Source organism: Rousettus aegyptiacus, unplaced genomic scaffold (genome assembly GCF_014176215.1).
Source record: "Rousettus aegyptiacus isolate mRouAeg1 unplaced genomic scaffold, mRouAeg1.p scaffold_m13_p_6, whole genome shotgun sequence".
In the NCBI taxonomy this organism is placed as follows: domain Eukaryota; kingdom Metazoa; phylum Chordata; class Mammalia; order Chiroptera; family Pteropodidae; genus Rousettus; species Rousettus aegyptiacus.
In genome coordinates, this window is record NW_023416309.1 from 40,998,473 (window position 1) to 41,016,682 (window position 18,210).

General features: G+C 43.7%; 1 protein-coding gene across 6 annotated transcripts in view; it reads left to right on the forward strand.

The window, feature by feature from the left end:
- SUFU (SUFU negative regulator of hedgehog signaling) overlaps positions 1–18,210 on the forward strand; it is a 92,907-nt gene that overhangs the window by 13,498 nt on the left and 61,199 nt on the right. For all 6 annotated transcript variants that reach the window (XM_036223236.1, XM_036223238.1, XM_016154528.2 and 3 more), the window contains exon 3: positions 13,813–13,949. In XM_036223236.1, coding sequence (XP_036079129.1) covers positions 13,813–13,949 — 137 coding nt within the window. The remainder of the gene's footprint in view (positions 1–13,812; positions 13,950–18,210) is intronic.

Below are 18,210 nucleotides of genomic sequence, written 5' to 3' on the forward strand. Positions count from 1 at the left end.
TTATGCCTATAATGGATTTGACTCCTAAATGTTTCTGAAAAGCTTGGTTGGTTAGAGGAAAAAACAGTGGAAACCAACAGATGACTCTGTGGCTCGCCCTAATCCCTTCTCCTTTTTGCTCCAGCTTTTCCAATATATTAGGTTGCAGATATGCTGGATTCCCATGCTTCTAAAGCCAGTTTGACAATTTTTCATTCCCAGGTGTTTTACACAGACAAAGGTCCCAGAAGGAAGGCAGTAGCTGAGCATGAGACCTTTGGGGTCAGAGCTTTGCCAGTGTGGATCTTTTTTAGTTCTGTGCTATTCCTGTGGCAGGGGCGGTGACCACAGCATCTCGCATCTCATACATGTCTTCTGTTACTCAGAACCATTCAGTGGTTCTCTTTGCAGTCGGTGCTCCCTGTAGTTTTACAGTGCTCTGGTCACTCAACCATGTAAAGACTGTAGGCAGTGAAAATAACTAATGCGAAGGCCCTAAGGTAGGAAGGATCTTGAGGTGTTCAAAGGATAGAAAGAAGGCCAGTATGTTTGGGGCTTCATAAGAGAAGACAGTAGAGTGAGATGACATTGGAGAGTTTGAAGGCAATGTAAAGAATGTGATTTTCAGCAAATTATTTGTTGACTGATGAGGAAAGCCAGGGGATGACATGATGGGAGCAGGAGTGGGGCTTTAGGAAACTGTTCCAGTAATGTGGGGCCTCAGCATGATATGAGGGCAAGAGAACAGAGTCGAGTGATGGTTTTATTTCCCTAAAAAGGGAAACAGCAGCAAACGTGGCTCAAAGGAAATGCCATTAAGATATTTGAGTGTGACTTTGATAGTGACTGAAAGGAAGGCTTATTGCATTTTAATACTCTCTTATCTTGCTTGTTTTTGAATGTCTCAGCCTGATTATCTTTTTGGACAGCAATGGGAATGTTATTGCCATTTAGCATTTGTTCAGCTGTGACATGATGTGTCCGTGTACAGAACATGCAAAAAGTACAGTCCTTGCTCTCGGGGAATGGAGATGCTGAAACGATTTGTTTCTTTTCATTACCCTCTTTCAGATGTCTCTATCTTCTGGGGTGGCTGGCATCCCACAGTCCTGGAAAATAGTGGGTGGACAAAAGGCCCTTGGGCAGAATGTCTGGCTCTTGGGTATACAAGAAGCCAGGCTGTACACCGGTGCAAATGGTACCTTGCTTCCCAAATCAGGCTGTGATCTTGCTGCCATTGGCCTAGCTTATCTTTTTTTTTTATTTTTTAACAAGATCTTTGTTGCTTTAAGCCAAAGTCGAGTGGCAGTTGTCATAATGATGCCATGAAACCTTGGCACCAGGTTTTCTGTGGCCTGTTCTATTCCTATAGAGTACCAGGCTGGCTTAGAATCCCCCAGGGGACTGACTTTTTGGTTCTTTGGTGATAGTTGGGAGGAGAGGGAAGAAAGTACAGTAGGCGTCCACTAGAAGAGATTGAACTGTGAGGTTTTACCACCTTGTAGAGAAAGGGTCTGCTGTTCTGCCCATGGTGCTTTTGTTAGATTTGGTTTCTCAATCTGGGAAGCTCTTGGCTCACTGGGATAGAGTTAAGCCACCCTAAGTTTTGGGAGCCAGGTGAGTTTGTTTGGCTGGATTCTTAGCTGAATCAGTCCTGGGAGCTACTGTTTTTAAACTTGAGGAATGCTGTCGGATTGTGGTCTTTGGCTCCCAGCAAGGGATCTCAGGAAACATCCACTTGAGTGAGGCAAATGGATTCCCTTGAATATGATTAGATGGCATGGAGTGGAAAGAGCATCTACTATTCTGAGTTAAAGGCAGCTGTCCTGTACTGTAGCCTCACCAGACTCTTAGCTCAGTGTAAGGGTGCAGAGTCTCAGCTGATGGAATTTTTCTTGTTCTTTTTTTTATTCATTCTTTTTTTTTAAATTATGTTTTCAATTACAGTTGATGGTTAATATTATGTTAGTTTCAGACATATAGCATAGTGGTTAGACATTTATATAACTTACGAAGTAGTCCCCCCGATAAGTTTGGTGCCCTGATCCCCCTGATAAGTCTGGTACCCATGTGACACCATACATAATTATTATAGCATTACCGACTACATTCCCTGTGCTGTACTTTACATCCCTGTGACTATGTTATAACTGCCAATTTGTACTTAACCCTTTCATTTTTTACATCTAGCCTTCCAAACCCCCTCCCACCTCATTCTTTCTTTTTTTAAAGATTTTACAAAGTTAATACAATATAGATGGAAGTTTTTAAAAAATCTTAGCTATGTCAGATTACCATAAAAACATTTCAAAAGAATTTTTCAAAGTGTTGCTACCTAGTATATAGTACTTGTGTAGTCACCAAACACTGTTTCAGAATAGCTAATTGTGAATTGTTCAAAATAAAAACATCACCTTTGCAAATGTTTATTTAGTAGCTTTTTACCAAATTCTGTTGTAATGGCTGTCACTCAAAGCATGGTAGTCGTCAGGAAGAGTTATCAGGCCTTGTGTCGAGGCTCTGGGAAGGATCCAAGGTCAGGAGCTCAGGCAAAGCAGGAAGACCAAGGCAGCTCTTGAGGGGTGGGGCCAATTAAGCTCCAGAGTCTAGAAGTTAGGGAACCTGGAGGCATCTGCTGATGTTTTCAGGGAAAAATGATGAGCAGGGATTCCTTCTAGTGAGCACTAACAAAGGGAAGGACCTATGCTAGCTTCCACGTTTGGGTGCTTGCTAGGTGTTAACACTGTGCCATGCCATTAAAAGCCTTGCAACCACCCTATGAAGCAAGTGTTCTTATCCCAGTTTAACAGATAAGAAAACTGAGACACATTTGCCCAAGGGTCAGCTAGAGAGTGGTGGAGCTGGGGTTTGTGTCAGCTCAGGCAACCTCTACCGCCTGTGTTCTTGCCAATGTTGCTAGACTGCTTCCCAATTTTAGGTAGTTTCTATCCTTAGTCCGCCCTGGGACCTCCGAAATAATCACGGAGCCCAAGACCAAGAATCTGTGATGTCCACGTTCCTCACTTCCTAACTTCTCTGCACTCTGGCAGGCTCACTACTCTGCCTGCACCCTTTAGCCCAGAATCCTGGGCTGGCATTTACCTCCTTACTTCTTACCCATCATTGTAAATCTTGCTAAACTTTGCCTCTTTTCTCAGATTCAGTCTAGTTAGTAAACATTTAGTTAGCCTCAGTACATGCATGCCACCAATAATCAGTCATCTAATATCTATTGAGCACCTACTAGGTGCTCAGCATTGTTCCGTGTTCAGTGTCACTTTGGGGGACTACAAAGGAGTAGAAGAATGACAAGAGTCCACAGTATAATGTGAGTGATCCCTGCTTAAAATGTAAGGGAGACCACATGAAGTCCTACATAGAGATTAAACAGTGCTTTGAGAGAGCATGTGGGAAGAGCATAATTTCACTAAAAGACATGGTAATTGAGAAAGGTTTTGACAGGAGGACTTGGGGAGATAAGGCTGGACTAGAAGGGCCTTCCAGGCCAAGGGGCCAGCAGCAGTCATGGCATTTGGTAGGGGACGTGTTTGGGAATAGGGATTGCTTGGGGGTCACAGTACAGGCTCGGTAATGGTGTGGGTGTAGTAGGACCTAAGAGTGGAAAGGCAGCTCAGTGTCAGAAATGCTGTGTGACACCTGTGGCCTGCCTCATTTGCCTGACCTACCAAGTGACTCCCCCGCCAGAAGGGGGATGAAGTTAGCCACACATGATACCAGATACAGTCTTGCTCACACACACACACACACACAGATCCTAGTGATAATACCTCCTTTCATAAGTACTCTCAAACCAACTCTTAAAATTTACTATTCTGGAACTTCTAAAATTGATTATTTATGGAGAAAAAAGAAAACAAAAGCAATATGCATAAAGATGTTTGCCAAAGCACAAAAGAATGCAGTTTTGGAAGCCACCTCACATCCAACAAGAAAGCATGGTCAAGTGAAATGGTTGAGAAAAATCACATGATTTTGTAATCCATAATAGTTACATTCCTTTTACAATGGAGAAAACAAATTCCAACATGAAAAATTAACCCACATTTGTGAACCAAGAAAACAGTAAATTGATTGGTTTAAACATATTGGTTTGAGAATCTTGACCAAGGTGTGTCAGGTACCTCAATAGTCAATATCAGACACTCTAAATTGCGGCACTGGTCCAGACTCTTTACTCCGCCACTCAGCCTTCACAGTCTCAGCTGGCTTTGCCAAGCTGGTTACCCATCTCATTGAGCTGGTGAATGTTCCCTTGTGCAGCAAATCTTCACTCAGCACCCTTGTGCTGAACACTGTGCTGGATACTGCAGGGTACGAGAAGGGGAAAATCTAGTGATAATAGGGATCCAGGAAGGCAGTTACAGTACTGCAATGAGGGTCCTATGATGGAGGTTTGCATAGGAGTAAGGAAGAGATGGTAGGCATCCTATATTGGTCACGGTCGCAACCGAAAGCTTGGCACCTTAAAAATAGGATAACTGGAGAAGGGTTTGTTTATAAAGGAATGGCACAATAATGATAGTGCAGTGACATGGGGCCAGTGGTTGGCTTGGTCTCCACTCTCCTGCTTCTGAAGGGACTGGAGGAGGAAGTGAAAATCAAGAACCCAGAAGGAAAGAGTTGTGTATTGTCCCTCTCCAGAGTAATCTTCACTAGAGGCATAGCCAGTCTCAGTCAATCTCGGAGAGAGGGAGCCTTAGCCTTTCTCTTCTCCCTCCCTCTTGCTTCCTGTTAGAGCTCCCGCTGGCCTGAACCTGACTGGAAGTGAGAGCTTAGGAGCCCCACACAGGTCAGCCTTATAGGGCAGAGAGCAAGGTGGGTGTGCTGGTTTTCTATGGCTGCATAGCAAATTACTATACACTTAGCAGCTTATAACAGTACACATTATCCTACATCTCTTCTGGGTCAGGAATCCAGACATAGCTTAGTGGGTCCTCTGCTCAGGGTCTCACAAAGCTTCAGTCAGTGTCAGCTGGGCTGAATTCTTATCTGAGGCTCTACTGGGAAAGGATCTGCTTCCAAATTCAGAATTCTTGTTGACAAAATTCTTTCCCTTGCAGCTGTAGGAGTAAAGGAAGCTTCTTCAAAGTAAGCAGTGGAGATTGAGACTGCTAGCAAGATGTAGTCTTACATTATGTAACATAATCATGAGAGTGATAGCCCATCACCTAGGGTGGTGTTAGAAGCAAGTCACAAGTTTTTCTCTCATTCAAGGAGAGGGGTTTCCACAAAGGCATGAACACTAGGAAGCAGAGATCATGGGAGCCTCCTCAGCATCTGTCTGCCATGATAGAAATGGATCAGGAAGGGCAAACAGAAGATATTCAGCTCAGGCACCCAGCTTAGAGAAGGCAGCCCTTGAGCCTTCCTGAAGATTAGCACAGGGGAAAGAAAAAGGGAAAAACCTGTGTAAAGTCCCAGAGGTGAGGAAGTCATTAGCATGTCCTGAGATCTACCATTCCATTCACTGGACCTGGTGCTTAGAGTATGAGGCAGAAGAGGTGAGTGGGACCCAGTTCATTGTGAGACTTGCAGGGAAGTCTGGACTTTATCCTGAAGATTCAGTGGGGGGTGGGCTTTGGAGGATTTTTAAGCAGGGGAGAGGTATATCATATTCCCATTTCGGAAACAAGAGTGAAGAACTAAATAGGGCAGGCAGCAGAAGATCAGTGAGGAAGAGTGTTGTTGGCCATCCAAGTGAAGGATGCTGAAGGTCAATCTATGATATGGCAGTTAGGACGAAGAGAAGATGATAGATTTGAGAGCCGCTGAGGAGGAAGAAGGAAGAGTTGACAGCTCAGTGACTACCTGCTTTGCTTGGTTGCATGGGGGATGAGGCAGGACTAGAGGATGACTCCCAGGATTCTGGCTTAGTAGATGTGTTAGTTTCTTATTGCTGCTAAAATAAATGACCCCATATTTAGTGGCTTAAAACAACACATATTTATTATCCTACAGTTCTAGAGGTCGGAAATCTGACATGGGTCTCACTGGGCTCAAGTCAAGGTGTTAGTGGGGCTGCGTTCCTTCCTGGAGGCTCTAAGGGAGAATCTATTTCCTTGACTTTTCCAGCTCCTTGAGGCTACACACATTCTTTGTCTAATTCCCTTTCCTCTGTCTTCAAAGCTAGCAAGGACAGGCCAATTCCATGAATCGCATCTCTGACCTACTCTTCTACCTCGCTCTTCCACTTTTAAGGACTCATGTGGTTAGATGGAGCTCACCCAGATAATCCAGTATAATCTCCCCATCTCAAGGTATTTAACTTAATCGTATCTGTGAAGTCCCTTTTGCCATGTAAGGTAACATCTACAAGTTCCAGGGATTAGACCTCTTTAGATGCTACTATACAGGCTTCCGTGGTGGTATTTTTCTTCAATTAGGGAAAGATGGAGAAGATCAGGTTTGGGAAGATACTGAGTTCAGATTTGTGTATACTGAGTTTGAGTTGTCTGAGTCTGGTCCTTTGCTTGGGGGTAGATTTGGGAATCTTCACTAGAGGCATGGTGCCAGAAACCATTTTATGAGGTTACTTGGGGAGACTGTATGTGGTAAGGTGATAGCAGGGGTCAGGCTCTGGAGAAAGTGGGACTCTGGCTTTTATCCTTCTTTCTTTATTTAGAAAGTCCCCTAGAGGACAGGCAGAGGCCATGCCCAGGGAAACGCTCACATTTTGTCTTCCCTAGTGAAATGGTTTCCAGTGCTGCCCTCCCTTTGCCAGGCAGCTCTTTATTATCTGCATAGTGTATGGGGCAGGGCAATGCCTAATCTCAAGGCATCAGTGGTCTTGGGTGGCTTTAGGGCCTTGGAGCAGACTGAACTTTTTGAGAAACTTGGGGCAAACGATAAAGGCAGCTGGTGCCCCAGGTAGGTGCTGGAATTTGGATCAGTGGTCCTTGGATTTGCTTGCTTAGCATTAGTCTGGGAAGCAGAGGTGGAGAAGCGGTGGGCAGCCCCTTGTACAGAGCCCTAGAGCTACTGAAGGTCTTTGGTTTGGGTTCTCTGTAATCTGTGAATCCAGCTGGGGCTAAGGTTTCTCCCTATACCTGTTAGAGACATGCATGGGCCGTGTGGGTGCACTTGGAGGGAGACCACTGAAGGAAAAAGTTTCTGAGTCTTTTCCCCTGGGACAGGACCCAGAGGCTCCATTCTTCTGGGAGAGAATATCCAACCCAGAAAGGCTGGGAACTAAGCCTAATTCCCAAGGAGAAGGACTGGTTGGAAGGGAAGACCAACCCCAGAATAAAGGACTGGTCTGCCCAGTTCTTCATCTAGCCCAGGACGAGGGGGTAGGGAAGGAGGAAGGGGGAAAAGGGACAACAGGAGTCTTTGTAGGGAATGAAGTGACATCACCCCTGATTTTAGAATTGGACTGGCCTGGCCTCCTGTGCCATACGTCTCCTAAGGGAGATGGTCCCCTCTTCCTTTTCTTTTGACAGCAACGTTGAGCTTGAGATACCATAGTCCCTATACCTGACTTTAGAGGTACCACCTTCACAATGTCAGCAGCAGCCTTAGCTGGCCCAACATTCCTTGCTCCAGATACCAATGGAAGTATCCAGGCTACCCCCAGAGAAAGGGGGATGACCATGGACATCTCCTGTTGTACCTTGACTGTCCAGTGTATACACTCAGTCACCAGATTCTATGAGAAGCCTGGTGGGCTAGACCTGCTTGTGGGGTTTACGGTCTAGATCAGAGATTATAAACAGTATAAAATTTGAAAAATACAAAGAAGTTTGTAAAAGAATAATTACACTGTGATAGCCATTATAATAACTTTATTGCATTTTCTGTTTCTCATGTAGTTTTATATTATGTGTATATATACAAATATTTTGAATTATACTTTATATTAAATTTTCATGCTTTTTCATCACCATTTGTAGTAAAAAATATGTACATATAGCATGTAATTTACCATTTTAACAGTTTTTAGATATATAGTTCAGTGGAATTAAGTACTTCCACGTTGTTATGCTACCATCCATCTCTAGAACTTTTTCATCTTCCTAAACTGAAGCTCTGTACCCATTAAACACTCCCCACTCTTTCCCCCAGCCCCTGACAGCCACCATTCTGTTTTCTGTGTCTATGAACTGACTACTCTAGGTACCTTTTATGAGTGGAATCATACTATGTTAGTCTTTCTGTGTCTGGCTTATTTAACTTATCATAATGTTTTCAAGGTTCATTCATGTCGTAGCATGTGTCATGTGTCAGAGTTTCCTTTTTTAAGGCAGAATAATTTTTCATTGTATGGATATTTTGTTTATCCATTCATTCACACATGGACATTTGGATACGTTTCAACCACTGGCTATTGTGAATAATGCTGCAGTGAACATTGGTGTACAAGTGTCTATTTAAGTCCTGGAATAATTTCTTTTGTGTGTATACCCAGAAGTGGAATTGCTGGATCCTATGATAAATCTGTTTAAGTTTTTGAGGGACTGCCACCCTGTTTTCCATGCAGCTGTACCATTTTACATTCCCAGCAGCTATGTACAAGAGTTTTAACTTTATGACCATTATTTAAAAAGTAGTTGTTTATATTTTTGACCCATCGTTAACAATAGGTGAATAGCAAACATAGAGGCTGTAGAGTAGAGTTCCAAAGTAAACTTTCTGTTCCTCTGTTCCTCCAGTTAGAGATGGAAAGCCCTTTGCTTCTCATATCTCAGAAATTAGCTCTCCTTCTTTAGAACTCTCATTTTTAATGACTCTGTAATGTCCCACCACACAATGCAGCAGAACTTATAATATTACTTCTAAATTTTTTCCTCTTGTAAATACCCCTGAATATATTTATGCAGAAGCCTTTTTCAAATACAAAGTTATTCTTAGTATAAATTCCCAGAACTCAGACCTTCTATTGTAGATAATAGTTGATACTTAGACAATACTTACCGTGTTCTAGGCACTCTTCTAATTATTTTATACATATTACCTCATTTCAGTAGTTACCATTTGATAGCTACTCATATCTCCAATTTTTAAAAACCGACTTTCGTTTTTTTTTTAAGAGTAGTTTTAGGTTCACAGCAAAATCGAGTGGGAGGTACAGTTTCTCTGTATCCCTTGCCCCCACACATGCACAGCTTCCCCCACGATCAACATCAGGCACTAGGATGGTACATTTTTCACATGATAAACCTACAGTGACTCATCGTTATCACCCAGAGCCCATAGTATACCTTACAGTTTCACTCTTCATGTCTCTCTTAATACAGATGGAGAAACCGAGGCACGGAAAGGAGACATGATTTGCCTGAGGTCATATAACCAGGAAATAGCAGAGCTGGGACTTGGGCATAGGCAGCTCGATTCCAGAGACTCCACTCCTGCACTGCTGGCATATTGGTGGCTCTTGATGCATATTTGGTGCTTTCTAAATGTGGCAACGTTTTGTTTTGTATGGGTCAAATATTGACACTTAAGTGTTGGGTGACTGACTATCCCAATTTACCTGAGACTAATGGCTCTCCTGGAATGTGGGCTTTTCAATTTTAAAGCCCAGAAAGTCCTGGGCAAACAAGCACAAGTGGGTAACACTACTCAAGCAATGCCAGCATCTTGGGGCCCACCATGTAGCCTTTTTAGTAACTAGGTTAAGAGCTGAGCATCCCCAGATCACAGGAGGCTGGGATGGCCAAGAGAAGGATGAGGGGAAGGGCCAGATCCACTTCTTGTTTCCTTGCTTCTCCACATTTGTTTTTGGGCAGATTGACCAGGAGATTCTACTTGGTGTTTTAGAATTAAAACTGCCCAGGCGGAGCAATGGTTCAGATTTTGTGTCGACTCTTCTCGACTAAATATCTTTTTGATCGTAGGTGGATGTTTGCTGCTTTTAGAGAGGGGAGTAAAAGAGCCCTGGACACTTGGGCTGGCCGTTGTACTTTTTCAGCGCAGAGCTTGCTTAGGTATAATCATATAATGCCAAAAGTGTTTGCTTTACAGCTCAGCCGTGTTATAGTATCCTGAGCGGTGGATTTACAGTGGACAAACTCATCTTGAAAAAATAGGTGGGAGATCACATTTGTGATATGAGATGGGTAAGGTTTGTTGCCAGCTACACTCTAGAAATACCGAGCACTTCTGCTGGGTGTCAGGGGAACTGAGAGGTCAGCAGGGGCCACTTTCTCTGGGGTCAGGCTAGATCTTGTTGGAAAGGGCTGTTGCCTTAGCCTGTTAGCTCATTCATTAAGTCTTTATCAAACACCTATTATGCACCAGGATACATATTCAGAGAAATCACGCCCGCCTAACAGTCAATCCCACCTACCTCCTATAGGTAACGTGTCATACAATATGTGGCCTTTTGTATCTAGCTTCATTCACTTAGCATAATATTTTCAGGGTTAATCTATGTTGTAGCAAGTATCACTACATCATTTTTTTCTTCCATTGTATGAATATGCTACATTTTGTTTACCCGTTCATCCATCGATGACATTGGGTTGCTTCCATTTCTTCGCTATCATAAATAATACCGCTAAGAACATTAGTGTGCAAGTTTTTGTGTGAACATCTGTTTTCAGTACTCTTGTGTATATACCTAGGAGTGGAACTGTTGGGTCATATTGTAACTGTTTAACTTTTTTAGAAACTGCCCAACTGTTTTAGAAGGAAGCTACCCACCTTTTTACATTTCCACCAGCAGTGTATGAGTGTTCTAGTTTCTCCACATCCTCCCCAGTGTTTATTTTAGCCATCTTGGAGGGTGTGAAGTGGAACCTTATTGTGGTTTTGATTTCAATTTTCCTAATAACTCATGGTGTTGAACATGAGATGCTAACTTTCAGGTCAGCTCTTTCTGTCCACTCCAGCTGTTGTGTTTCCTCCAGAAAGTCTCTCCTATTTATCTTCTGCCAGGAGTTACAAGTCGTTTTGACCTCTTGGAGACTGAGTGATACCTCAGTCAGATGCTTTAGGACATACCTTTGGGCAAATTCCAGTGATCGGGCAACTGTGTCTAGGATTCAAGGCACGTGTTCTTCCTGTTGGCAGGTTTGATGTTACTCATGAGGCTGGCACAGCCATTCCTAAGCTAGCCAAACTGCTGGGAAAAAGCCAGCCTCTCCCCTGGGCACCTGAGTGAGCAGGGTCATAAGTTCTTAAGCTGGAAACAGTCTTGAGAAGCCATCTCATTCATCCTTCTACCATGAAACAGAACACCTCATGCCCTCCCTACCAGGCTGGGGAGAATCTGTAATGTATTCCTTTAAAAATCCTTGTAGGAAGAAATCCCACTGGCCCCCTACCACCAGCCAGTATTTTACTGGCCTTCTGTGTTAGAAAATTTTTTGCTCTGACCCAAATCCTACCTTCTGCTGAACACGCTAGTTTCTCCTCATGCTTTCCTTTCTCTGAGAATGTGAGAGACAACGGCTCCCTGCAGGAGGCAGCGGGGGTGTGCTTCATCCTCTGGTCAGATAAAACCTCTTTGGCTGGAGAAGTGCTCACATGAGGAAGTCCAGACCAAGTCAGACCCCTCCAGTGGACTTTAAACACTGAATGACCTGTCACTTGACTATTGTCTGGACAGTCTGCCTTGAAAAAGAGAACTGACAGGCTCCAGGTTGTATGTTTATGCTGAGGCAGGGCCATTCCAAAGTTGTGTTTCAGAGTTTAGAGGTTGCATCCAGCAGGCCTGGTGGGTGGTAATCAAACGCAGGTGGAGACCATCTGGCCAGGCTTGTCCCTCCCAGCCAGCCCTATGAGGGCTGGCCTGCCCACCACAGAGCTGGCCCAGAGAGCACCCCATTTGGAAGCAGATGGCGTACACGTGCATGTGCATGCATGCACACCCATGCATGCATATATGCATGTGTGTACAGCCTTCTTCAGAGAGGTGGTGCTGCTAGGATGCTGTGATTTCTCTCTCTGCATCTGGGGGTTCTCCCCATCGTGCATCCCGAGGAACTGTTTCTTTTAGTCTCTTTCCCAAGTTTTTGCGGTTAGAAATCATGTATTTTTCTTGGCCCAGGATGAAAGCCCTGGAGTAATGTTCTAATACATTTTACAAAGCTGCCTCTAATTGGTGGCTGCTTGAAATCTTCTCTTTGACCTAGTAACCCATCTCCTTTTGTAGAGTTTTAACTCTGAGTCTGTCTTATATTACCCCAGGTTTTCACACTCTTCTCATACCTGCAGCCCCTGGGAGGCAGCTCTTCCAGCCTCAGTTTGCCTAGCCTCCCTGAATGGAATTGCCCCCAAACAGGGCAGTCCAGCAAAGGAAGAAAATAACTTACAACACATCCTGCCAAGTGTCTTCTAGCGTCTCTAAATTCTAAGTGTGTATCTCCCACACTGCTAGATGCCCAGAGTAAATGAAACTATGGACACCTTTGAATATAATGATGACTTTAAGGATAGAGTCTTTTTCAGTCCATTAGAGAATTTAGCTATCAGATGATATTCTTGTTGCAGCAAATGTGGGAGGCCTGAGCTCACCCAGGCATACAGCAAAGCTAAGACTGGCGTCAGAGCTTCTGAGATTTTGAATCTCTTTCTCTCCAGTCTCTGGGTCTGGCCTCTCGGGGGTGGTGATGAGGAAGGAAAGAGGCCACGTGGAATTCCTGGGTTGGGTATTGACTATGTCACCATCCCTTCACAATGCTCCCCTCTGACCGCCTGTTCCAGTAGCTTGGCTGGCAAGGAGGTGTGGTCTGTCATCTTAGTTTATGGTTTGTATTTGTATGCTGAGGAGTTTACATGTGTATGATCATTGTGGCTCATGTTTGTACAAGATATAATTACTGAAAATTATGTCATGAATGTATTTTAACTTTTAACCCTTCCCGTGCTGGCAGGCCTCCCAAGCTCTCAGGAACTCCTCCTTGGACACTTCTCTCACTTGAGGAGGTGTGTCTGTCTGCCTGTCTGTCTTTCTCTCTTTCTCTCTCTCTCTCTCTCACACACACACACACACACTCACACACACCCTCTCCCAACTAGGTCTCACTCTCTATCATTTCCTCTCTAGCAGAAGTTTATTTCAGGGACTTCCCTGGACACTTAGGGCTCCTCGGCTTTTCCTAGCAGACAAGGAGGCTGACTTTCCTTGCCTCATCATCACTGTGATGAGTATGGCCACAGAGACTGTAACCCTTCATCATTCTGGGCCACCTGGGGATGGGAAATGAGGGCCGACTGTGGTTGCTGCAGTGACTGAAGAGTACACATGAGGTGCCAGGTTTCAGGAAGAGCACGTGCCGATTGATGACTGTACGTGAGGTGCTGGGCTGCAGGAATAGCGCGGGCCCTTCTAATATTTGGAATCTGCCTGGGAACCATATGCAAGTGCCGAGTTTGGAGGCCAGCCAGCCCAGCCCAAGAATTGCACCCTTGTGGGCCAGGGTGGAGGTGGAAGCAGAGAAAGGGTCTCATATTCATGGCATATACAGCAGGGTTTGTGTGCTTGGCTAACTAAGTAGGTGCTTGAAGGAATATGGAGTGTGAATAAGGAAAATTTTCAGTAATAGACCCTCAGTCACACAGAAAGGAATGTTCCAGAGCTGTAAAATGCGGAACTTGTAATTCAGAGTCCCAGCAGGGGAATTAGATTGGCTGGGCCAAGGTCATACACAAGTACTATAGCTGACCGGAGGGTGTGGCTAGAGTTCTGGTTCCTTACAGGACTTTGAGGTCCTTCTTCCCCTCATGGCTCACACACTGGGAGATTCCTCGGATTAGAGGATTTGGATGCTGAGGCCACCAAGAATAAGGGAGAACTTTAATTAGACTTTCATAACAGTGTTTTTCCTAAAATAGTTGAACTAAAAACGTTTGCTTTTTTATTCCTTTCAGATTTACAGGAACAGATGGACCTAGTGGTTTTGGCTTTGAGTTGACATTTCGTCTGAAGAGAGAAACAGGGGAGTCTGCTCCCCCAACGTGGCCAGCAGAGCTAATGCAGGGCTTGGCCAGATATGTGTTCCAGTCAGGTAAGAGCCCCAAGAGCTGACTGGTGTGGCAGTCCTTTGCCATGAGCCTGGTTGGCTTTGGGAACTCACAGGTATGGTTTAATGTCTGCATAGTGATGTTTCCCGAGAGTATTATACCCTATTTGTATCATGAGGGTGACTTACTTTGCCTAGTTTTTTTGGGTGGGAAGCTCCCTGGGCCATGGAAGAAAAGAATGTGTCAGTATGATCTCTGGCAGCAAGTGAGAGTCCGTGCCACCGTTCTGACACCCTGAGCCCTTATTGCAGTCTGCCAGCCATGCTTCCGATTCCCAGTAAGCCAAAGGCCAGCTGAGCATGGAACTCTTTCTCTGTCTGCCCCATTTCCCATAATTAGCACAGTCCTTGCTTCCTGCTGCCAGTGTCCTAACCATCTGTTTCTGGAGCCACAGGCACACATGTTAATATTGACTAAGGCTTGGGTTAACAGTAGAAGGTGGAGCAGAGAGAGAGAAAAAGAAGTGCCAGGAGTTTGCTCCCTCACAGCGAAGGGGAGCTGGAATCAGGTAGGACCTTGACAGTCAGAAATATCGTTTGATCCAAATGATTCAGATGCCCTCCAGGGGATGGTCCTGTGTTTTTGTTGCCCCTCTGGAGACTGTTAATATAGAACCTGAAGTGGGGCTTTGTGCTAGGAGCTTAGGTCTCCTGCTCTTGGCTCAGCCTGCCCTGTAGTCCTCCAGTGGGATGAAATGTTGGAGTGAAATCTAGTATCTTTTATAGAGGGTTCATATCATCTGAATGTTTGATGAATTAATTGCTCAGAAATATTTCCAATACTACCTCAGATTTTGTTTCTTCGGTTTGGTAAGTAGCCTTCAAACGAAGGCCAAGACACTTTATCCAACTATTTTGCTCTTTGATTGCTTATAGATAAGGGCAGGGCAGCATCTAGGCCAGAGTAGGCTAGAGTCGCTTGAAGTATGGTCTTTACACCCCCTGTATCAGAAGAACCTAGAGGATTTGTAGCAACCACACATTCCTAGGCCCCACAGAGACCTCTAACTCAAAATCTTTGGGGCTGATGTTCAGAGCTGCTTCAGTAGAGACTAAAGTTGGAGAACCCTAGATCTGGCAGCTTTTCTTAAGTATAATGACTTTTTATTTCAGCCTGAGTAGGTTATAAATTGGGCATACAGGAGAGCCTCTGGGTTGAACTCCTCTTGTCTCATTCCAGACCCCTTGGAGTCAGTTGTTGGCTGAGTAGCTGTCTCGTAATAAGACTAATATTTAAGTACTATCTACCATTGTGCGTACTATGGGATAGTCCCATTTTGGAGGCTATAGTGGGTCTTTTCTGAGCAAGGGTTCCCAACCTGTCTGCTCATGAGATTTCCTGGGGAGCTCGTCAACACACCGATTCCCATACCCCTCTGCAGGGCTCTGATTCAGTTGATCAGAGGTGGGACTGGGGCATCTGTGTCTTAACCACCTTCTCAGGGAGTCTAATGCAGCTAGTCTGGAGATGGTGTTTGGCTGTAAAGAACTGTTGACCAGGAAGAAGTAACATTCACAGGGGCAGGAGAAGCAGGCTGCCAGGACCAGCCGGCCATGTGATTTGGTGCTATCCTGGTGTGGTTTGAAGAATCTTTTAAAATTGTGCCAAGAGTCTACTGCCTGAACTCTTTGTGTCTCTTCTTAGCCTTCTTGGGGAGAGGGGAGGGATGCCTCAAGTTGATTTTGATATAGAACTGTCTTTGGGAAAATAGATATTTCTAGGAAAGGTGGCTGTAAAAACTAGTCAATCTCTTGTTTATATAGACTTGTTCAGGTGGATAGAGATCAGAGAAATATAAATCAAGTAGGTGTTATAAATCACTGTCAGGTGGAGTCAAGCAGATGAACTTCTGAAATAGTTTTAATATAGTTATGAAATGATAATGCAAGTGAATGAAAAATTAGAATTTGATGTGCAAGGTTCATTTCACCCACACCAGAAACAACACTAGTGACCATTTTACAATACTAATGTAATCATCGATTCTTCAAAAATGTCAGTGCTATGAAAGATATAAAAAGGCAAGGGGAAGGAGCTGTCCTAAATTAAGGAAAACCTAACCATTTAAATGGATTTATGATCCTTGATTGGATTCTAAATTAAAAAAATAAAAGGGTCATTTTTAGGGCAATTGGGAATATGTAAGTATAGACTGTATATTAGATAACAGTATTGTGCAACTGTGAAATTCCTTGGGTGTGATACGATATTATGGTTATACAGCTAATGTCCTTGTTCTTAGGAGGGAGATAAAAGGCGGAGTATTTTTTAATTCAGTGACATGATGGTGCAACTTAATTTTCTAACAGTTCAGCAATAAAGTGTCCTTGTGTGGAGAAAGAAGAGAAGCACATGTGACAGAATGTTAACAACTGGTGAATCTAGGTGAAGGGCATATGGGTATTCATCGTGCGGACCTTCTAGCCTTCTGAGTTTTCAAAAAAAGTGTTATGGCTGTTTCCTGAGTGTCCATTGACTAGTGTGTGTTTCATGGCACCTTCTGCACCTGCGGCCTTTTTATGGTGGCCCTAACATGACAGCTGTGGTTTGCGCCTGCAGATCACTTCCGGCATTTCACAGCAGCAGCAGGACGACTACACTCCTAAAAGTATAATATTTGGTTTTCTGTCTCCAAGATTTTCTGTGATATGATTGTACTACCTACTTAAATAATAGCTAAAACAAATCTACCTTAAATTCTTATTGGAACATAGAAGGGACTCAATAAATTATCTGAATAATAGGGAAATAATAAAGAAAAGTATATGCTAACTGGTGTAAGATAGGAGGAGACCATGGCCATGGGCCTGAGTGGTGAGAACAATACGTGCGATATTGAGTAAAGCCCTGTGAGTTAGGCACTGTGTTATACCAGCTTTACAGTTGCAGAAAGCAGTATAGTATGGACCGGTGAAATAGCATGTTCAAGATCACACATCTAATAGGTGCAAAGGCAAGATTTGAGCCCAGGCAGTGCAATTCTTAATGCCGCTCTCTTAACCATGATTCCATGTTGCCTGTAGCTCAGCTGATGTCAGGGCTGCTGGATGTCTCAGGCTGGACAGTGAGATTTGAGAATCATCCACGTGGGTGATTGCACTTGCTCACATGGCCTCTGAGCTCCACTCGGGCATTCTGGAACATTTGGAAAATGGAGGAGGGCAAAAACCATTCATAATATTACCAAATTTCTCTTAAATCCATTCTTCCACCTATTAACTTTTTATTCATGAAAATATGTATGTAAAAGCTACAGCTTAATGACTTTTCACAAACCGAACACACCCATATATCCAGAACCCAGATCAAGAAACAGACTAGTTCTCCAGAAACCTCTCGTATGCCTCTTTTTAACCACCATCCCCCCTCTTTCCCCCTGTTTTACTGCCTAACACAGGTCCTTAGCACCATCTGCCTGAACTTGTTGATAATAGGCTGAGTAGCACTCATTTCCACCCCACTCCTCTCTGATGTACTGTCTGTCTTCCTGCATGTGACTGCCAGATCATGGGGGCAGCATAGTGTGATGGTTAAGAGCATAGCCCCTGGACCCAGACTTCCTGCATTCTGAGCTCTGCCAGCTAACTGCCTCCTGACCTTGGGCAGTGTAACCCATTTACTCATCTATAAAGCAGGGATAATAATAGTAACTACACATGAAGTTATTGAGAGGATGAAATGAGTAATACCTGCAAAGCATTTAGAACAGTGCTTGATATGTATTAAGAACTATATATCATTACCTGCAATTATTATTATTCTTCAGTCTTTAAAAACTATATGGATTGAGAATGGTGGGTACCTTGATCTTTTTTTTAGTGACAGTAAATACCCGACCTAATAGCAAAACCTTGTTAGGAAGGAAATGCCTTGCATGTTTCTGAATCAGATGCCTGCCTCAACTGATATGATGACATTCGCCACCATTAACTTTCTCTCACGTAGGAAATCAATAATAGTGATACAAGTAAAATTGCATTGTTTGTTCATCACATTATACATCCAAAAAACAAATTCAGTTCAACTGTGGCTCCTTGATTTATGTAGTTGACAGTGCCTGTAAAGCCTTATACAAATCAAATTCTATTCTAAATGCAATAGAGACCAAGCAGTTTAGTGGGCTTTTGTAGTAAATCTTTTTATAAGGTGAAGAATCTTTTTATAATGTAAATAACTTCCCATTACCGTTATTGTAACTGTTTCGAATGACTGGGCTTAGGCCTTTCAGGTTTTCTCAGAGCAGGG